At 36.2% G+C, this 23,519-nt stretch overlaps 1 protein-coding gene across 3 annotated transcripts in view; it reads left to right on the plus strand.

Moving 5' to 3' along the window:
• The window catches only part of DIAPH2 (diaphanous related formin 2), a 235,680-nt gene that overhangs the window by 145,698 nt on the left and 66,463 nt on the right, over positions 1-23,519 (plus strand). For all 3 annotated transcript variants that reach the window (XM_014955198.1, XM_014955200.1, XM_014955199.1), the window contains one exon: positions 9,463-9,598. In XM_014955198.1, the coding sequence (XP_014810684.1) occupies positions 9,463-9,598 (136 nt within the window). The remainder of the gene's footprint in view (positions 1-9,462; positions 9,599-23,519) is intronic.

Consider the following 23,519-nt stretch of genomic DNA (forward strand, 5'->3'; position numbering starts at 1 on the left):
GCTCTGTGGGCTCCCCCTTTAATGCAGTTTTGAAGGTAAATTTTGAGTCTAAAAAACCAGTTGTAATAATGCCTATATGAATAGTTTGGTAAAATTTGAAGCAGTAACAGGCATTTATGGGCATAGTTGTTATGAAATGCAAAGAAGGTTTTTCCTTCAGTGAAGTGTTGTTTTTTATTTTTTATAGACAGTTTTCAGTGGTGACTGCTTTTCTCACCTAGAAAACGTTTGTGTAAATGCCGCTCTTTGGATAAGGAATTAAATCTTTAAATTACATTATAAAAGGTTTGTGTTCTACTATAAGTAAATATTTAAGCAGATGCCAGCACTCATCAACTGGCAGAATGAGACATGGGTTCTTGTAAAAGACCTATGATATCAACTGCCCTTTTGTATCAACGCTCACTATCGATTGATGATTACTGTGTGGCTGGGATCTTTTACGGTAACCCTGTAATACAAGATCCAGAAAGTGAAACCCCCCCCCAAAATGTGAAGACACATTAAATCACCAGTAAACTGACACTTTACTGATCTTTCTAGATTTTATAAGATTGATGCCCCGTGCCTGACAGGAAACCATGTGTTTTGTTGCCTTCATAAGAAAAAACATTCACCACAGTGGCTTCAGCATCTAGAGTATAAATGCACCTCTAAGACTCTTTCTTTCTAATATTTGTTTTCTTGTAAGTTGCTTCAAAGTAAACTTCAAGCCCTATGACTCAGGAAAAAATTTTTCTCTCACTTTTTTGAAATGTCCCTTGGATACCGCAGGTCATTGGCTACAGTAATATAAATCAATGAATATACAATACATAAATTAATACTTAATAAACATATGATTTACTATGAAATGTAATACATAGTCAAGCTAAATTCCCAGCTTTCAACTCATAAATTCAGTTTGTAATTCAGGAATTGATTAAAAGAAAGACTGTATTTATTTATTTTTCTCCCTGGTTATTTGTCTGGGAATACAGTTTCTCCCTTCTGCCTAAAAAATAACAGTTCTTTAATGTAGTCTGAAAGATAACAATTCCTAGCTAGCAGGTAGCTATGAAAAAATAAAGAATAATGAGCAAGAAGTATTTTCTGCAGTGAAATTTCCCAAGAGAAAGTGAAAACAGCGTATCAAAAGTGAAACATTGTCCTTATTAGCAGGCAGTATATAGCAAGCCCTGCCCCAAAAATCCAGAGACACTGTTGAAGCTCTCTAAATTCTCATATGAGTACATACATCCAGTCAGCCCTGAGAATTTTTTTAAGAACCGTGATACTGAACAAGTCAGGAATTAGGTGTAGGCTAGGAAAGTTTGTAAGTAATGGAATCAGAAGCTCAAGAATTCCCAGACTGGTAACTCATCACCTCTATCAACAAGCTGTTACTACTGCTACATGAGTAGCTACTTTATTCATGATGACAGGTAAGAATGATGCTTCTCTTGGAAGCTATCTAAAAGATGTAAAAATTAATAATAATAAAAGAAATTAACCTGAATTACAGTACACTGCATTTGCAAGCACTTAAAGGTAGGTAACTGTAGAAATTACAGGTAGCACAGACAGGGATAGGATGTTGTATTTCATGGTAGTGAGGCCTTTGCCTAAGTAATATTTTTGGAAGTAATATGGGAAAACAGGACCTAGAGGAAACTGTGAAGTTAAGTTTCCCAAACTTAAAAAGGAATAGGATTAAAACCATTCAATAGTTTTAAACTTATTCTCCATTCACTGCTCATGTCAGCAAGTCCAACTGAGTAATGTCATTATTCCCAGGCATCATCTTGGAAGTTTATAATATTTAATTGAGGATTTTTGAATCCCCATTCCACTCTGGAAACCAGGCATAATTTGCAATTTTGACTATCACAATACTTAAGCTGTGAACCCAGATGTTGCGAACCTCTTGTAAACCAGTAGACCTTACTACTGCTCTAAGTGCTTCCCTTTGGCAGGATTCTAAGTCTAAAAGAGACTCTTCCATAAAGGGTGCTTACAGGCTACATCTGCACCTAACCTATTTTTAAAGAGCTGTCATGAGCTAGAAGGAATCTGATTCTCTCTATCATCTCCACAAGGGTGTTCCATATAGTCTTAGCCTCATCATTCTGTTTGTTCATATACCATATTAAGATAATTTGATAATTTGAATCCATGTTTGTCTTAATTGTGATTTCAGATTGATCACTGCATTATTGCATCTCCAATTAGCTTGCTGATGTTGTAGTAAATTATAGCTCATTCACTTCCTTAAGTTCATATTTGCTTGCTTATCACGTTTAGGGAAAGCAAGCCAATAGAATTGGATTATCCTGTCAAAATATAATGTGAAGCATGAAGTAGAAGGTGCAAAAATTGTCCAGAAAAAAATTGCAGATGAGTAAGTGTATCCCTTCAATGTGTTTTTTCCCCATTTATCATTTCTTTGCAGTGTAATGCCACACAACCACTAGAACATTTTCTTCTGATAGTCCATCAGCCCTGTCTTGAAGGATGCATGCAAAATCTTTCAAACCCAGGCAATTTTATTTTGTTATTGAAATACTTTTTATCAATATACACTGCATTGTGTTTAATTTGCACAGCCTCTATTAAAATTTGTCAAGAATTCCTAGACAGAAACTTTAAAACCTTTCAACACATCATATTCAAGGTCCTGCTCTTTAAAAACTTTTTCTACCAGATGTAGGCTTTTGTAGGAACAGAATTTATACAATAGAAAGAGTGAATTTTTCTCAAAGAATTTAGAAGGGTTGTGCTTCCATGATCAGGACTTCACATGCTGACCTATTGATTTGTCTTCCTTAATCCACGAAGATCACTTTTTGAATAAAACAGTAATTAATTTGTTGTGGGCTTTGGTTTTTCTGCTCTGATTGTACCTAAAACAGCTAACATATTTGTTTTGCTGGCGTTTTCTCATTTGACTGTTTGGGTTTTTTTGTTTTGTTGGTTTTTTTACTTTTTTAAAGATTTTTTTTTTTTAGTTATTTTTAATAATTACAATAATAAAATTTTGGTACTGTGTAAGTATGTATTTCAGCTCTCTGTCTCTTTGAGGAATAGCCTGAATTAGGTATGCATGTTTATTTTGAGATGCAACTATTGATTTAAAGGAGCCATGAAAATAGTCCCAAATTTGTCCACTTGAGGGTTTAGTAATTATTCAAACATATACTGTTAAGTAATTAAGCCATACAATATATATTTTCATTGGCAGTCTTAAAACTTGGTTGAGTAAACACTGAAAACCTCTTCTACCTTATACTGCTAGACAGTTTTAAGTTATTTTTCCAACACATCTTATAAGGCAGCAGCAAAACCCTTCTCCCCACCTGAATATACAACAGCAGCTACACTTGCCAAAAATACTGATCTGTGATGGCATGCCAAAGACATTGCATGTCGGGTGTCATGGCTCTGGTGCATGAACCATGGGCCTGTACCCCAAACATCATCTTTTCTATTTAGTATTTCATGACCCTCCATCAGGCAGTTCAATTTGTTTGCTCTTGTTTAATACCAGCTCATTGCATCTCTTTTCTGTTATTTTCATAAGGATAACAATGTATTTGAATATGTTATCCTCCAAGGAATAGTCATGAAAGATTGTATTTTTTACATGTAAACTGCTCAATCTGCTGTATTTTAACTCTCTTTATTTCTGTAGATTAACTGGAAGTTAATCTGAGTTCATTGTTCCTAATGAGTTATGCCTGCACAAGATTATTTTATTTTTGCTGCAACTTCAGTTCACATATTTTGCAGTTGCAAGGCAAATTTAGGGATGGCCTGAGGGATCACAGGGAGCCTTCGTTATTGGTGCATGACTGCTTTGTAGCCAACTGCATCTTTAATATCCAAGGAGATTTGTGCATTACAGTTTGTTTTCTTCTTGTTTTTAATAATTTACCTTTGAGAGCCTATTTACAACCATGTTGGTGTGTGAATGTTTGTTTGTCTGTCAAAACTTAAGATATGTACAGAATGCAAGACATACATTAATTTTTTATTTGCTGCTTGAGGAAGCAAAGCTATAAACTGGCAGTCCTGAGTACAAGAGCCTTACTTCAGTGAATCCCAATAAACACAAGGGGGAACATCAAGCTACGTGCCTCTTCAACTAGCTCCCTTAACAAGAGATAATATTCCTTCCTGAATCTATTTCTCTGCTAGGAGACACAATAATTTGGTTTTGTCTTCATTAAATAAAAAAAAACCAACCACAAAACACCACCACAAAAATGCACACTCAAACTTTCTCAACTGCATGCTGTTGTGCACCAACCAAAAATACAGACAGTCATGAATAGCACATCAAAAAAGGTGGTTGTATACATGAAAGTATTTCTGTCTGTTGAGATTCACTTGAAAATTATTTGAGTTTTTGCATGCACTTAAATGTTTTGAAAAGACAGTATCTAGATGAATACTTTCCAAAATGTTTTTCAAAGGTGTTGATAAGGCTTTTATTCTTAACTGTGGATTGCTTATTGCTTTATTACATTTGTCTGATTTGTAACTGTTAGTTTGGTTTTCTTCTTTAATTATGCAATATATATAGTTGTGTATACCTATGAACACTAGTAGGTACATTTTTTTATTGTTGAGCTACATTGAGTAAAAAAAACAATGCTTATTTTTTTCCTCATCTTGTAAAAGCAATGCCAATTACTTTTTCCAGTATTTACAGTGATCTCTACCTTGCGGTTATTTAGCCTGCAAACCCATACAGAAAGGATACTACTCGTATTCAATACCTAAAGATAACTTGAAATAGCATTGTTCTACATTAAATGAAGTCCACTGAAACCCAGGAGTTTGGAAGAGAATAGATATGGAGGAGTATAAAAGTATGACAAAGAAAAGAGAGGTGAAAGCATGAGATCGTGTCCACATTTCTTTGAACTTAAGGCTTCCCTTTAGATTGGTGAGGCCCAAATGGGCCCTGTGGTAAGGCAGGTACAGAATCATATCACCTCTGTATTAGAAACTGTTAGGCTTATCCACAATCTGGAAGTCTAGAAAATGATGAAGTAATTGAACCTATATGAGAGAGAAGAATAACCTTTGAGTAAAACTGTAGAAAAGGCAACTTAAAAGATTGGTAGTATAATTCAGGCAGAGCAAATGCTGTAGAAACCTCTACATCCGAGTTGAAATTCGCTTTACCTTTATTTACAGTCATCTTCAATCAGCTTTGAAGAACTGATCAAATTTGTTAGCAATATTAATTCAAATATAAAGTATGTTTATAAATACAGATGAATATATATTTATTTTGCTTTCAGCACATAACTTGAAAATATCTGGGAGTATGTTCTAGCAAATGATTTATTTCAGACTTTCAACCAGCTCTGACTAAATGTACAGCAGTATATAACAAATATGAAATGGTTAAGAGTCAGACTGCCTGATGGAGAGAAATAGCAAACAAGAACCAAACCACATTTCAGGTGGTTTCGTTCTGAGGTACTTTATGAAGGAAAGGGATTGCATGCACTAAACAATGGTGATGATTCAAATAGATCATCCTTATTTTTTTTTCCACAATATTAATTTTGAATTGGTATGTAGATGAAAAGGAGGTATGTTAAATTTCAAGGAACGTGGCATAAAACTATTTGAGTAGGTAGGGTGTCCGCTATTGAGTGGGTTGAATTGGGGATGGCAGGAAAGAATCCATCAACAATAAGCAGACATACTAGAGCTGTTACCAAGCAGTTACTGGGGTACTACATCAAAGCTGTTTTTCCTCTAGACTAACCCTTTTATGTTGTTAGGAAAATGCTTCTGAAGCTGATGTGTGCAGTGCTGCATTGCACTGCTAGTTCTGAAATGGCCAATCTAGGGCCTGAGAGTCCCAGAGGAAAGTTGTTGTGATCCCTGCTGGGGTTTCTCTCTCCTGCCTTGCAGAGTTCCCAGTTTGGCCACTGCAGAAGGTTCTGGGGTTTAATGCTGCAACCTGTACTACTTGTAGCAACAGGTTGTGAGGAAAAAGCTCTGGTATTTCAGGTTAGCAGTTAGTGGATTTTTACTTGCTGTCCCTGACTCTTCCTTTAATAGTGTCTGGAAGGAGACTATATGTGAAGATGTTCTGAGGCATTTATATCCTCGAAGAAAGTAAAATACTAGGAAATATGCTTTTTGAAGAAATAATGGACAGGCCCAGCTGACCATTTTGTGCTTCCTGTGCTGTATGTGTTGGAATGGTGGGGTTTATTTATTTTTGTTTGTATGTATAAATGTATATGCAGGGATGGGTGTAGGTAGATGAAAATAGGCACTCTCACATGCAGTTATCAGTATTTTGTTATCTTACTGTTCTTCAGGAAGATTAAACCTTTATTTTGAATGGCTTTTGTGTGTATCATCATTGGTAGCCAGCATATTTTACGAGCTGCAATCTGTATTTTCATATGACCTCCCTTCAGGTAGGAGTTGTGGAGTCTGGCTCAAAGTGAATTTCCAGATACAATAACTTTACAGCTTGTTTAGTTCACTCTACTGTAGTCTTCCTGTTAGAAAATGTGACAGAATCTATGATCTAATCATAGTATGTCAATGGCTAGTGGGCTACTAGTTCAGCCATGACATTTCTTATTTGCTTTCTCTCATAAGATTGTGGGCATTTACTTTCATTACAGCCCGTGAAGTTGCAGTAAAATGAAATCTCTGTCAAGTGTGATTGAATGTGCAGAGACAGAGCTGTCCAAAACCAAAAAGGATAAAACATTGATTTTCTCCTGTAATTCTCTTTTCTCTTTTCTGAAAGAAAAGGTGTTTCTCAGTGTGATCGGTTATGTGATGGTACAGCAAATGCACTTCTTGGTCCAATTTTCAAGTGCTTCCACAAGTAACATCACTGGGAACTGTGGTATCCAGCATCTCTGAAAAACAGTACCAGCTCTCAAAAGAGCTACAAGTAGTATTTTACCTCAGTAAATCCTTGAAATGGCATATGCACACTGAAATATCCTGTCCCTTGCTTGAGTGAATATTCTATGTTTGGAGGCATGCAGGAGTCTTAGATTACCAAAAGCTAATATAATTTTTATATATTTTTCACTTAAAGATGCTTTAGATGGGATTTTTTTTTTTGGAAGCGAGTGTCATTGTCTGTAGTTTTCTCCTAGCATGTACACATTAAAGTGAATAGTCATTTATAAATATCTGAAAAGTCATTTCTGAGGAGTATATATAACCATGTCATATGAGCCTGCCCCAAATTTCTTAAAATAAATTTTACTTGTGGAATAATAACTGATATATTGTATTGGGTATTTACAAGAACATCCACAGACACATGTTTTTCTTTGTTTGTATTTGCGAACATATATGATTTTCCTACTTTTTAAGGCATGATTAAATTCTGTAGGAAATAAAGCAAACAGTGACATGGAAACCATTTATCTTGTGCCCTGTGCTTAGTACGTATTGACTGTTCAGATTTTAAAGCTGAAAAATCATTAGTGAGCACAGGCGGTGTTAATTCTGGACTTGTTTGGATTCAGTCTGTTCTTTACTATTATTACTTGTTGGATATAGTGTGTTGGGATTCCCAAAATCACCCCAAGCCCAGGCCTGCAGCCCTTGTAGGCAGAGGGTGTTAGTGGACTGTGAGCTGGAGAGGAAAGGCAGCAATAAATTTGTAGCTGTTGTGAATATAAATAAGAAAATTATCCCCAACATTTATCATGTCTGCCCATGACATTAGGTGAAATTCCATCATGATGGATTTCAGTGAATTTCTTCGTGATAAATGAATCTTAAGAAAGGCAAAACTAAGGAGAAATTTAGGATCTTGGGGAACGGCTTAAGGGAATTCAAATATTTCTCTTTTTTGGAGAGAGAGCAGGCAATGTAAAAGGAGTTATGAAGGTATTTGTGAAAAGAAGTGATGAGTAAATGTAATGCATTTACCTGTCGGGGAGCTGGCGGCGGGACGGCCTGTGTGAGGGGAGTCGGGGGCGGCCCTCTGAGGGACACAGCCGCCTCCCGCCGCTTCTGGCGGGTTCCCGCCGCTTCCGCCACAGCCCCGCCGCAGGGCACAGCGGGGCCGGCAGTGAGGCCGGTGGCGCCTGGGTAAAAACCTGTTAAAGAGAGGGCGAAATGTTGCGTGGCAGCGAAAACTGAGGTAAAAGTTGTGGGAAAGAGCCCTGGGAGCGGCAGGGCCAGCGAAGGAGGAGAGGAAGACGCCTCAGGCCCCCGAGCAGGGGTTCCCCTGCAGCCCGGGGAGAAGACCCGCTGGAGCAGGTTTATCCTGAAGGGAGGGTAGGCTGTGGGGGGCACCAGCAATGCTGTAGGTAAAAGGTATGAGGAGGTAAGAGTGTCAGGAACTGTAATGGACTGACTGCTGCCCTTTATTACTCCCCCCTTACCCCTGCTGTGTTGCTCTGTGTGTGGGGGAGGCATAGAGGAGCTGGGAATGAGGAGTGAAGTTGAGCCTGAGAAGAAGGGGGGAAGGGGGAGAGGCCTTTTCTCTTCTGTCTTTGTTTTTCACCATCCAACTCTATTTTAATTGGCAGTAAATGAAATTATTCTTCCCCAAGTGTTTTGCCCATGACAGTAATTGGTCGGTGATCTCCCTAACTCAACCTGTGAGCTTCTCACCTGGTTCTCTCCCCATCCTGCTGAGGAGGGTGAGTGAGAGAAGGGCTGGGTGGGGGTCTGGCGGCCAGCCAAGGTCAACCCACCACAGCAAGAAATCGAGATGAACCTCCTTTGGAAAGGAGGATATCTTCTAGACCAGATAGAGGCAAGATTGTGTAAAGTGGTTGTTCATTTTGTTGTTGGTTTTGGGGTTTTCTTGGGGGTGGTTTATTTTTTTTTTTTTTTTTTTTTTGGTTTTAAATGCAGGGATGATCTCTTACATTTGTAGTTTTTAGTTCGGTAGTTTGTGTAACGTTGACTCAGAGACTTTAGAGTTTTAATCTGTAAATTCAACTCTTTTTTCATTACTTGTGATGTGTTTTGTCTGTTTAAGTGATCCAGACTGCCTTGGACATTTTAACAGAAATTTATGAGGAATTGCAGCTAAAAAAATCAGTAACTGAGTTTCCATTACTTGTAATTGAATTCCATTATCGTAGGAACTTGGCTTCATCCTCCACTCATCCCTCCTAACAACACAATAAAGTTTTAAGCTAGATGTATTTTTAATAGAAAAAAATATGTTGACATTGAAAAATTTGAAACTTTTAAATTCACCATAAGGCAAAGCTATTTCAATCGTCATTCTTCTGATTATCTAATAATGCTAATGTGTGCAACTAGTATGGTAAGTTATATTCCCTTTAAGATTTCTGAAGATGCATGAAGTATTGGGCGCTAGTCCTTGTTCCCACCCCTTCCCCTCCTCTCCAGGTGTAAATGCAGTGTCTGTGCAAACAAGGTTATTTTTGTTATTCTGTCTAGTTTCCCTCAGTATATAGACACCCGTGTTCATTTTATGTAATGCAGGAGGCGTTAAAAGAAAACAACAAAAGAAGGGAACTGGAGGAGAAAACTAAGAGAGCCAAATTGGCAAAAGAAAAGGCTGAACGAGAGAAACTGGAGCGACAGAAGAAGAAGCAGCAGTTGATTGATATGAACAAAGGTAAGGCATCATTTTTAGTAGAGAGATTTGTTAAAAGAAAAAGAAAGTAAATAGCAAAAAACTGAAGGCTGTTGCTGATCAATATGAAAAATACTTGCTGTCTGTTTTGAAAGCTGAAAAAAAAGGTTAACTTTTTCTGTGAAAGTTCTGTTTTGTTTTAGCCTACTTGGTTGTGTAATTCCATATCTGCCACTTAATGTTTAATGTTCCTTTCAAGTTGTTTTGTTGTGAATTATTGGCTTGTTTTCATTTGCAGCAGTTAATTGATTTTTTTCATATGGATTTACTTCCAAGAAGAAGTATCTTACTTGCTTTGTTGTTAATTTCATTCTGTAAACATCTCTATAATCAAGGTAGTGTGGCAATTAATGTCTTTCTTTTGGGGCTTGGAGGATCCATGTTATAATGGATGTTCTCCCAACAGTCCTATTAGGAGCTAGGAAATCTGGTTGAGCTTGGAGCTGAAGCATAGTGTGGCATTTCAGCATGATAAAAAAGCAATGTGTTGAGCTTCTCAGCTGTGAGAAGATAGTATTTTGCATGAGGCCACCCTAAGAGAGAATCAAGTCAGAAGGCAGGAGGAATTGTGTGCTTCCGTTCATGATACTGTGAAGATTTCCAGAAAGTTGTAAAATACAGGCTTCACTTTTGACCTCTTTGACTGCAGAAGGCAAGTAGAGTAAAACTGTACACTGGGTAGTGCAAGAGATTTTTTTGAGGCTGCAGTTGTTTGTTCAGTTTCCATGAGTTTGTGTTAATCTGACCCAGCTGTAAAACACTTGTCCTTTTTATCCACTGAACAGTCTATCAGGTGCATACTCCTGGAAAAATGCTGTTTTGGTTTTTTGTGATGATGAATGTTATGGAAGATGTGATGATGTATTAACTTGTGTAAGGATGATGTTGCAGTAAACCATATAATTATGACAAACTATAACATAGTGCGATGCTGAAGATTGATCGAATGGAGGTAAGTTTAGAAATAACACTGCCTTTCAAGGGTTTATGTACAGTATCTGTGAAGTCAGTTTATATAAAGATGAAAAATAGTACACCAGGCAAACAGACTCACTCCTATATTTAATAGGATGGGTGTGGAGGTGAACACAGCCATGAAAATACAAAGTACTCGGTCAGAATTTGCATAACTGATAATGCAGTAGTGCAATATTATTGTCACATAATAGTGACAATACCATTTTGTGTCACGCATATTTAGGATGCTGGTGTTTCTGGCATATCAATAAATTTTCTTCCACTAGTGACAATATGACTTGTGTGTGGACAGGCAGTCCTCAAGGACTGTTAGCCAGCCACCCTCCCCTTCCTGTTTTGCAACCACCTTACTCTAGAACCTGCAGTTAGACTTCTATCAATAAATCGTACAAATGCATCCTTTATTTAAGCATTACTTTGTCAGACTAAATCATATTTACAATGGTTTCAGCAGATAGTCCTGTAGCACTTTTTTTTCTCCTCTGTAATTTCATAATTAACATTTGGTAAAAATCAGCAACCCTTATGTAATTTTTCAAAAATAAAGAAATGGACAAAGGGAGAACAAGTTTTATTTGCAGGAGAAAAAATCTTTCTTCTATGATTACTTGATATGTACTATTTATTATATTTTAAGAAATCATAAATTAGGGTTGCTATTGTATTTGCTGATTGTGATAAATTGTTTTTCCCAATACTTCATCCTTTGCATTCTGAGTTTTAAAACTGAATTTATATTGATGTACTGTAATTTGAATAACACGATAGAAAACAAACTACTTATGTGGGAATCTTTTAAAAATTCCTGTGTGTTTGTGTACATCACTTTGCCACAAAGCCTCAGAGCTTTGCTGGTTTTTTGATTTTTATTTTTTTTTCTGTTATTTTTATTTCCCTAAGGCTGGTTTGGAGGGCTTCTGCAGTAGTATCATGATTCCTATTAATTTTTTACCTTGCTTGAAATGGTAGTGACACTGCATGGAATATACTGTAGCATAAGTTTTAGTGAACGACTCTGTAGCTTTGTATAGATGACAAACTTGAATTCCATATCATACAAAGATTCTTCTAATAATGTCGGTTGTCAGCAAAATATAAATATAAGTGCAGGGGTTTGTGAAGTTAAGTTCATGGAAATATCTAGGGAGACTTTTCTAATCCATTCTTTCAGCATTTGACTAATCTTTCTTTAGTATCTATCGCCTGACAAAAAAAGGTCCTCTGTAATATGGACAGGCACTTTCCTGTTAGCGGGGTAAGAAGAACCCAAATATTCCATCATCACCCTCCCCACTACCAGTGTGCTTGAAGGCATACTGAGAGGTTAGTTTACCCCTTAAAACAGAGTAAGTTAACTAGTTTTATTAGCTGTTGAAAAGTATAAGAAGCCCACTTGGATACTATTGTCAGTGAATCTGTCTGTATGTAAGGGCTGTAGCTAACGGGTCAAAGCTACGCCTTCATAAATTGCTTCAGATCAGTCAGTGAGAGCATACCTGTCTACAGCTGTTTAATTTTTAAGCAGGTGAGGAGTGGACCATACTCAGCAGTAACATAGATGCCTCAGTATACTGATAGCATTTTGCTTTTCATCGTGAAAGAATTCTCCTATCAAGAGATAACTGAAGTTCAGTTTTGCATTATATTTCTTTTTTACTGAAATTGCAAATTTGTCAATAACTGTACATGGCCAAATGCACTGAAACTGCCATTTAAATGACTAATGTTTCTAAACCAATGGCACAAAGCTTAATACTTCTAAAATAATTTTTCCAATTTTTAAATACATTGAAATATCCTTTTCACATATAAGAACTCTATTGCTGTGGCAGGAGGCGGGGGGTAACTCCATCCCCAGTGGATTCCACGACATTGATATTCAATTAACTGTTTTTTCCAAGTAACTATTTTTTTCTTGGTACATCTACTTCTGTATGCTCATTGCTGCTTATATAAATAGTTTGCAAATTTGTCTAAGTGAATGTGACACAGAAGACTTAGAGGAAGGAGACAGATGTCCTCTCAAGCTGTCATTTTGACAAGGTGATTTTCACCCAAAGGGTATTTTAACCTAACTCAGTTATTTCTCTAGCTATATCTTCAAGAATAAAATTTTAACGCATTGCTACAGCCTTTCAGGTCAAAGCAATAGGGTTCCTTCGTTTCCCATCCTTTTAGTGTGTAGCTCTATGATAAGTATTTTTTTGCTGTTACCTGGTTAAATAGCTACAACTTTTTTGTGGCCACTAGAGAATTCAGATTAGATTTAATTAAATATTGCAATTAATTTCTGTTTCTTGAGGTAACTGAGAGAAAAGAAAACTGCAGTGTGGCCAGAATTAAGAACTATCCTGCATAATTCCTGATTATAAAGTAACCTTATGGTTACCAATATTTTAAAGATCAAGTTGCTCAGTTTGGTGTTTTGTGCTTTGTGGAGTGCCTAGTGTAATAGAGATGCCATGTAAATACTATGTATAAACTAATACAATTCCCACTAAACATTACAAAATGTGTCAAGTAAAGATGGATGTAAAAATACAGAAAAGCTCTTGTCTCCATGTAAACGTTGAAATGATTTACACTGGGCAGCATTGTACAAACTTCAGTAATTCTAAATCTTAAAAAAGTCCACATTTCAAAATGAGGTTTTTTTGTGCAAAAACGAAAATGACCTGATAGTGACAAAATCAACATATACCTTCTAAAATGAAAAATTACACTAGGAATTTATGCAACATGTACACTTCTCTTTGCCTCAAGAACACTTCATGATATCAATGTGTATTAGTTTTTGTAAATGAGGACACTAATACATACAGAAAGGTTAAGTCATTCGCAGTTAAACAAAAATAAATATTAAATAAGACCAAGATCTTTTCAGCTGCAGTTGTATATACATATAGAAGTTGTTGTTGAAAGATAAATTTAAAATTTCAACTTAAAAATGTTATCAAAATTATTAGAGTTGGTTGGATTTGGCCAAGAGAAATGAATTTTTATTTTGTCATGGAATTCCACTCTTATTTGCATTACTGTTTTTCAGAATAAATTTTAAACTGTTCTTAGGGAAAAAGTGTATTTCATATATCATTGATTTGAAATTGCACCTTAAAACCATTTATAGTGAGATCAGTTGTTTAATACTGTAACCTCCACTTTAAAAGTTCTTACTATTAATCCGTATTTCCCATTATGTAGTGCCTGAACGTCTCTCACTGTGATCTGTTTTGCAGTCAAATCCATAACAAGACATTCTGGCAACTGTTGTACTCTGTTACTTCCAGACAGTATTACTTCTGGATGGTCAGCTCCACCTCCTCAGTTGTAGCTGTAGGGCTTGCGAGTATTTGGTCCTTTTTGAAGTTATTTTCACTCTACTACTGTTCATACATCTGTCATGTTTCCTGGAATAGAAAGGTACTTCTGTTTGCCCGTTTTCCTGGTGAAACATGGAGACAAAGAAAAGACTTCAGTGGCTTACTCGCACACCCAGAGATCCCAAATTTCACAGTCTAAATCATGAACCATTCTTTTTCATTACAGGAGAGGAGTTCTGTGGGAAAAGGGCTTAATACTCCCTTCTTCTCTTTAGCATTCACTAGCTGTATGGAAAAAGAACTTAGTTTGTAGCTATTTTTCAGCAGTGTTTCCTTTTTTTGAGGGCTGTAGCAGACTGGGTGATGATCCATTTATACATAGTCTTTCATGACTTCCATCTGATTTAACTGAAGACGGCTTTCTAGGAGCTGAAAATCATATAACAGCATCTGCAAAATTCTTGCAGCATTGCTTCTGTGTGCATATCTGAACAAGAGAGAGAAAGAACTGAAGACAGCTTTCTAGGAGCTGAAAATCATATAACAGCAATTCTGGTGCAAATGTTATTTAATCAGAAACAGTTTTGCTCTTCATTATATCTGATTACTTTGGCAATTAAAATCACCTTTTAACTACCAGTATTAGGATAAAAGATAGAATGAGCTTCCTCAGTCCCAATTAGTATTGAATTAATTGTTTTGAAGACGTATTAACATTCTCCCCTAATGCAGATGATGGAAATGAAGTTCTGTGCTAGTGCTTTATGGATATTCCTACTTTTCCCTTTCAAGTACTCATACATAAGAATTCATGTGCTATTTATTCAGGCTGGTACACACTAGTATCAGCAGTAATTCTGTCAGGTTTCCTTGAACTGTTGTTACAGTTGCATTGACTGTTGCAGGATGCAATTCAAGGTTACTCTTGCTACAGCTTTCAAATGATTCTGTGCTTTCCTGATTGTTGTGTCTTCCTTCTATGTCCTTTAGCATAAATAGAAATCAATACTAAGTTTATTACAAGATGCATATTATTTTGTAAATGTCTTAGCCTTAATCCTTTGAATTTATATATTGGCTAGTAATTGCATGGGGTACCTGGAGTGATAAAACTTGGGGCTTATTTACATGCTACAGATTATTAGTTTATGGTGCTGGATGCCAATGAGTTACAATTCCTTTGGGAAGTCATTATCTTTCATATTGATGTTGATGGTCTGTTTGAATATGACGCACTCTTCCTGAAAGATAATATTCACAGAAAAAAATTAGATGGAGATTTACATTATGCTTAAATGTGAGTATCTATAGAACCAAGAAGAGATCTGATTTTTCTTCTTCAAAATAATTATGCCTGAGTTGCTAAATTTTTTTAAGATCTGTTTAAGCAGGAGTGTGAAGCCATCTTGAGAATGAGGGAATGTCAGGTTTATTGGGGACTATTTGCTGAACAGTAACAAGTGTTAACTTTGGATAGTTGTCTCTGCAAATTCAGCTTTTCCTTAGAGAAAGTATATGAGTTCCAAAAGTTGTTATTATTGTTAATTTTGAAAATACCAGTAATATTCTTTGTCTCAAAGTAATTTTTATGTAACATTGTGTTTATAGATATCGTAGAACTTCCAGTGATAAAAAGCATTTCTGAAATAAATAAATTAGATGATTGACTAACTTTTTATTAAAAAGTTTGTTTGGGAATCAGTTTGCAAGGAGGAGAATTGTGTGTAGAACTTATTTGATTGTAATGGTGGGACAAGTTTGGTGACTATATTCTGTCTTATTAGAATCATTATAGTTTTCTGTGGCTGTAGTATCTCATCTCTAGAACTGTTAAGATGCCGTCTTCACGAGAGTAGTTTCCTAAATTATGTAGGAAAGAATATCATGTTGAAGAGCCTCTTTCTACTCTTAAATGCACACTCCTACCCCTAGTTGCTTAACACTAGCGTATGTAAGATTCATCATACAATGTTTTGGATCGGAAAGGACCTTAAAGACCATTGAGTTCCAACCCCCTGCCCTGGGCAGGGACACCTCCCACCAGACCAGGTTGCTCCAAGCCCCATCCAACCTGGCCTTGAACCCCTCCAGGGATGGGGCAGCCACAGCTTCTCTGGGCAACCTGGGCCAGTCTGAGAGTAAAAAAAACTTCTTTCTAGTATCTAATCTAGATCTACTCTCTTCCACTTTGAAGCCATTACCCCTTGTCTTATTGCTCCACCCCCTGTTAAAGAGTCCTTCCCCGGCTTTCCTGTAGCCCCTTTAGGTACTGGAAAGCTGCTGTAAAGTCTCCCCGGAGCATTCTTTTCTCCAGGCTGAACCCTCCCAACTCTCTCAGCCTGTCCTCACAGCAGAGGGGCTCCAGCCCTCACAGCATCTTTGTGGCCTCAGGTGGACCTGTTCTAACAGATCCATGTCCTTTTCCCCTGTTAAAGAGTCCTTCCCCGGCTTTCCTGTAGCCCCTTTAGGTACTGGAAAGCTGCTGTAAAGTCTCCCCGGAGCATTCTTTTCTCCAGGCTGAACCCTCCCAACTCTCTCAGCCTGTCCTCACAGCAGAGGGGCTCCAGCCCTCACAGCATCTTTGTGGCCTCAGGTGGACCTGTTCTAACAGATCCATGTCCTTTTTTATGTTGGGGGCCCCCGAGCTGGATGCTCTGAGTTAACTCCATAAATTAAATAATGGACATTTGCCAATATATATCATAATAGATTCTCACTAATAGTTTTCCATATGAAGTATTGAATAATGATATGTTATAACACTTCCACAAATGTTAGTGCAGTTTTATACCCCCATGCAGTGGTTGTACTTCAAGGTAATTTAAAAGGCTGATGATAAAGCAATGTATACTTAAAAGGAAAAGTTCTGTAAGGCACAAAAGAACATTTATTTTAATGGTAAAAGCCTATTTCTTCTCCAAAGTAGAGATTTAATTAACCTAACCTGAACTTTATGGCATCAATTTCAGTGGTTCTTTGTTAGTTGTATAATCAGACTTTCAACTTGAAATTGTTGGCCATTGGTGAGTTGTGCAATTCGCTGGAGGAATATTTGAAAAATTCTAAACATATTGCATTTCATCTTTTTAATGTCCAGCAGAAACAGACTCTGCTGCTGGATTTGTATGAAAGCAGAAAGTAAAAATATGCTTGGTTTTTTTTTTTTTTTTTTTTAGGCATAGCCAGATGGGCAATAAATATATAAGTGTGACTTTGCAGGTCTGGAAATTTAGATTTTAAACCTAGGGAGACATCATGCGGTGTCATATTCCATTGGGTGAGAGCCATAACGTAGTAACATTTGTCTTGAGAGTATAGAATGTTCAACTTCAATACATAAAAGATGTTTTTCAGAGAGCCATCACAAAATATCCTTTAGACAATGAAATACTCTAGTAATGAGAAACTATCAGCTAGAGATTTTACAGGAAAGTCAAAGAACCAATAGTTGGTCTGAACCAGTATGACGAACCGGGTAGCTGTTTAATGAGGAAATTTATATTCAAGGTTGGGCTGTAGATGATAAAATGAGTTATGAAACTGTGTGTGTTTTCTGCTGTCTTCTGTATTTTTGAAATTATATACTCTATAACAATTATTGCTTTGAGTGAAGCTTTCTGTGATTTCAGTGAGACTTGGTTAGTTAGTAGATTCTAGGTAAATCCTGTAACATGAGCGTCAACAGTAAATTTACTTTTGGAAACAGCTTGAGCTACACATCCTAAATTCTGCTAAGTTTTGTTGTCTGTGTCATATTGAGATTCCTTACTTGTGCAGTCCACCTGAAATTGCTTAATCATCATGGAAAACAATGTAGATTTCAGAGCTGTGTCGGAATTTGTGTAGAAAGGATTCAAAAACATGAAGAAGTTACAGCTTGACATTTGCCATGGCATTTTTCTGTGTACACATTCTTAGCCGGAAGGATTTATATATTATTTTTTTTCCAAATTTGATATTTTTTGCGGTATCATGCTAAGAAAGGAAGTTTGACAGCTTAGTCTGAACTAATTGCTTCCATTTTTGGGGGGTTAAATGTGGGATACGAGTGAACATACACAGGTAGGGCTGTCAGGAGCTGGCCAAGAATTCTGTAGGGTACTTGATGAAAGATAATCGGTTCTCAATCGTACTGGTATGTAGTTGGTTTTGCTCTAAAATAAAATGTATTTTAGAAGGTTTCTTTCTCGCCAACTTCAAAAAGAAAAGGTCAGCTACAGAAATTTTCTTTCAAGTGTAGAAAGGCTTGTATAAGCCAGTTACTGTCTGACAAATATTTTGTTACGTGTCACAGAGAGATATCTTTTTTCCCTAATTGACTTCATAATTGTCATCTCAAAATCAATTTAAGACCAACATTGGCCACTTCTGGTTTTGGCACTGGAATCTCTTATCTGTTACATCAATTAGTACAACTGAGTAAACTTGTTTTAGGACTTGGAGTAATTTAAACACAAATTGAGGTCACTACGAGATTAAAGAATAATAGTAAAAACCAAAAATAAATCAGCAAGAATACATAAGAAAGCACCATTTGTCAAAATGAATTCCCAAGGCTAGTTTCTTCCCTAAAATATTGGAGCAGTTGTTCAACTATGAGCAACTTTAGGAAGAAAATTATTTTCTAATGCAAAAAGCTGTGATGATTTTGTGCTGCCTTATGCATCTGCTAATCACGTACATTAAAAGTTGCTTAGCACTTTAACTGAAACGCAACCTTCAAATAGTAGCAGGAATTGATTATAGATGCATTTAATTGTTTAGGTATCGTATGGTCATTTTTCTTTCTTTTTTTTTTTTTTCTGAGCTACACAATCTTCGTGCATAGAGGCAATGTCTTCCCATTTATTACTAAGTAATCCACATTAAAATAATTTTTTTTTAAAGTTCAGTGAAAATCATCCTTGCAAGGGGCAGAAGTCCATTCAGAATGAGGCCCTGGGGGGATGCTGATCCATTTCAGTTAAATACAGTCCTACTGAAGTAGACCTTGACCATGGTGACATTTTCTGAAAATGAAAAAGTGTGCGTATTTCAAAAATTGTTTCCAATAACCTGCCAGTAAAACAAAGCATGTTTTTTTCTTCCTCTATTAACTTTATGTAAGCCTGAGATCAGGTTATCATAAACAATAAGCCTAATTGGTATGTAAGCAGGGATTTGCCTTGCTTCATAAACTGACATGAGGTATAGGTTCACTTATCAGTCATACTGTCCTAACTTGTTCTCCTTTAATTAATAAGTAAATAACAGTCATGAGATTGTATTCTAGTGCAAAATGCCAAGGAAGACTGCTTCCTGAAGATATTTATTATGCATGCAAAATCAATATAGCAAATGAATAAAATGCAAATATATGAGAAGAACGCAAAAACATACTTTCCAAAGGACACTGAAAACTGACGTTTTAAAGCTAATATATTGCAATTAAAAATTCTGGTACTGATTATGAACAAAAAAAAGTGTATACAGGACACACATTAGACTTAAGTACTTAAAAGTTCAAAGCCAAACAGGGTAGTTTTGCTAGTACAATATGTGAGTAGAAATGTGATTTGAAACCATTTGGAGAAGCAGGCGGGTAGAATGCATGTGTTACTCAATGTGATATTCGGCTCTACTCTTTCAGTAAGGGCCTAAATTTAGGAAAAATTTCCTGGGAAGTCCTATGAACATTTTACTAACCTAAATTAGTTTACAGTTAGTATATTTGTAATAACAAGAGTAGAGGATGTTTTGCAAAGTACATGACAGTATTGCCTTTACTGGCAAATAAAAGTGCACCAGTAAAATATAGAGGTATTCCTATAGTCATTTGCACCTAGTTGGTTCAGGCAAATAAAAGGAAGGCAGCAAAATGCTCTGGAAACAAGAGCTTGTTCCCAGGATCTCTTGGAGCCTTAGCTGTGAATCTGAACTGAAGAAACCAAACAGATAGGAGGTGGATCGTGTTTTGGATGCATGGGCTGAGCTCTGTTATGGCTTCAAGTGAAGTGTGGTTTCTGTAGTCTGTTCTCCTAAGTTATTCAAGTAATTTAAAAAGCGTAAGCTATTTTGTTGTTTCATTTTTGCCATCGGTAGTGCTACACCAGTTCTTATATTTTATTTAAGGTAAGTAGTAGTTACTGGGGGATTCTATGTTCTAATCAAAATAGCCTTCTTTCTAGTGCAGGCTGAAAAAGCAGTCATCATGAAGGTCCTTCCTGCTGGAAGATAATAATCTATCAAAAAGACAGATTCCTGCCTTTTGTTAGATAATGATATGCTGAGGGCTGAGGTAAAACTTTCTGCAGTAGAGGCCACAAAAAGAAACTGAAATTGGTCTCAACAAGTTTCTAGTTCTTTCAATCTGAATCGGAAAGTTACATTTCTGAGTCCCTTGTTTAGAATGTACTGAACATTTTGAGCTGAGAAAACCCTGATCATTTATTTGTTGCATGGAAATATAGCTGACATGAGGAGGTGATGTTTAGATAAAGCCTCTTACCTCTTCCAAATTTGCTTTAAGACCTCACTTAAATCTGTTCTTTCTTTTTGTTATGTAATGGAGGGGAAGTATGAAACTTAAAATCTTTAAATACTTTTACTGAAAAAAATATTTGAGCAAAAAATGAAGTTTAGCTTATAGAAGTGAGCTTGGCTTCAGCGAAGTTGATACTTGTTTTCTTGAAGAAGGTAAGGACCTATTTTTAGAACAATTCCGTGGAATTGTTTGGCCAAGAGAAACTCAAGTTGAAAATGTCAGAGCCGGCCACTACCACAGAAGCAAGTTGAAGAATGCTTGCTGAATCAGAAGCAACCCAAAAAGTTAAATATTCCCATTGTTATGTGAAGGCTATGAAAGAGCTCTGATTTTACATACACTTGTCCTTCAAAGTTCAGGCTAGGCACTAAACAGAGCACTATCACGTGTTTTCTAGTGTGATCTTTCAGCGTGGTTGTTCTAATTGCAAGAATGACTTCAGAAGTCTCATAGGCTACAACAAACTAAACACATATCGGTTTCTAATATGAACTATTAGTAGCAGTTATTTAAAAAAAAAAAAAGAGATGACAGTGAACCCTTTTGTCCTGGCTCAGCTGTAGCTTTTGTTGCTACTCAGGCTAGCAAAAGAATCATACTTTCCATGTAATTTTTTTGTCAACTTCAATTTTCATTTTAATGACAAGAATTATAAATAGAAAAGAACATTATTTTGCATTTAATATTGGGATGTGTGGATGTTGGGTTCTCTTTTTGACGTTTGGATGAAATTTGTCAAGAAGTGATAATGTAATGTAGTATTGACAAAGAGGATGCTAAATCTAACTTAAGAGTCATATTTCATAAGGTGCTAGCAGTGACAGCAAAGGAAATATTTTATCTTTATTTCTGTGTTGAAATGGTTCCTCTGTTGCAGAGGAATTCTGTTGAAACAGAGAAAATGGCTACAGAAGCAGGTGAAGGATTGCATTTGCTCTGTGAAAAATAAGATAAACATTCTTCATCATTCTCAAATGTTTCTTTTCTGCTTTTATAAAACAGTCCACATGGTTAATTTAGCAGTGTACAGATTATACTAAAATAAATTACCTACCTGTACTGGGGAATCTTAGTTCTACATCTTTGTCAGATATAGGAATAATACAGTGCAAAAGCAGGCTTTTTCAAATAATTGTTTTCAAAAGGGAAGATACTTTAATCCCTCTGTTTTGCTCCAGAGGTAGGTTAAATGTCAGCTCTGCGCACTTACTTGTGTTGGGTAAGAGACCTGATGTGCTTGATGAGCTTTTTCTCTGGACTGTGTTAACTGCTTGAACTGTTTTTATGCAAATTCTCATACAGTGGATGCAAGCACATAAAGCATACAGAACAGCAAAGCATCTTGATTTTTTTTTTTTTTTTTTTTTTTAACGTGTGCTATCTTAAGTCCTTGTCAAAGAGAGATTTCCATGTAAGGAGGGTGACAAAAAATATAAAAGTAGATAGAAAGCAGAAGGGAGACTCAGTCAGTGAGATCAGGACTTGTCTAAAAGCATGCTAGAAACTTTTAGTCCTTCATGTATTGATTATTGGTTTTTTAAATCTTGAATTTACGTTTTACAAAGGGAGGATTAGGGGTTGTGTAATCCTATTGAAGTCTTTTCTACAATAGTATTGCACGTGCAGAGGCACATTTACATTGATTTTACCTTTTTAGAAAATATTTTTTCCTGCCTTGTTTCTAAGTATTTATAATTGTGAAGTTAATATTGTTGTTCCATCTTCAAGTGCCATTTGTTGACATAAAATATAAAGAATGGCTTGAATTTGGGACAGGCTATCTATCTTTGGAAAGCTGAAGTTGAAAAATAATGTTCTGAAAAGAGATTATATGCTTTGTTTCTATCTGATATTTACTTTTTTGGGAAGTACTTTAAAATGAAAATGCTAAATGGTTATAAAGTTTTGAATTCATTGTGTTATATGGAGAAAAAACAAGACAGGCTAGACATACTTGACTATACACTTTCCTAATATATTTTTGTCTTGATAAATATTCTAAACAACCAATTATTATTTGGAATATAAAGGCTGTATCTGCACTAGAAGTCATTTGAAAATAAAGACACTTGCTTAGAAGTAAAGTCTTGGTTGATGACTACAGGTACCCAGGAATTGTGTTGCTCATGCTGTAACGTATGCAGCAGCCTAAATGCCAATAATTGGTTTCTTCTATTCTTCATTGCCCATTTTGTCACGTACCCTTTTTAAAGATACGCCATTGATAAGGAGTTGCAGATTGACGTTTTAGGTACAGTGGATTGAAAAAATCATGAGACATGCTCCTGCTATTGCCTCTGCTATGTCATATAATTCCTTTCAGAATTTTTTGCCTCACCCTTAAAACCTTGACTTCTTCATTCCCACAGTCTTGTTTGCGAATGCATTCTAAAACCTAATTTTTGATTGCAAAGATATTTCCACTAACTCAGCCAAAATGTTTTCTTATTTGCTGCTGTGCCAAAACAGCCCTCTCTTGGGGAAATTATCTGTTGGGATAAGTTTTCTCTCTTGGTACTTTACAAACTCTAAGCACAGACAGAGATTGTCATAACCCCTTTTCAGTGGCTGCTTTATGTAATCTGAAGACATTGTGCTGCCTTAGTCGTTTCTTGTTAGAATCCACTCCCTTGGTTATTGTAAAGGCTTTTCCAGTTGTGAATTTTCTTCTTTGAATGCCATAATCAAGCTTGTCTACTACTACTACTGTAAGTAGGGTATGCCGACTTCTTAACACGCTGATCAAGATTGGTGATTCATCATTGCTTCTTTGGTCTGCATGAACAGAAACCATAAACCATAAATTTAGTCTAATATCTATGACAGAAGGTAACCTGTCTTGTGTTCTGTTGTCTTCAAAGTTGATTTGAAAGGTCTTGATTTGAAAGATGAAAACTATCATACGTTTTTTTCACCCAGCTAATGTTTTGTTTTTTCTTGTAAACAAATTCTATATTTTCTATTCTCAAATAATAATCCCAGTAATAGTAGGCATTTGGCCCTTTCAAATGGTACGTTAACTTCATAGAGGTTTGCAATTTCCTTCCACATCAGCAGAGAGAACTTTATATTAGCTGATTTG

The sequence above is a fragment of the Calidris pugnax genome, unplaced genomic scaffold (genome assembly GCF_001431845.1).
Source record: "Calidris pugnax isolate Ruff unplaced genomic scaffold, ASM143184v1 scaffold38, whole genome shotgun sequence".
NCBI lineage: Eukaryota > Metazoa > Chordata > Aves > Charadriiformes > Scolopacidae > Calidris > Calidris pugnax.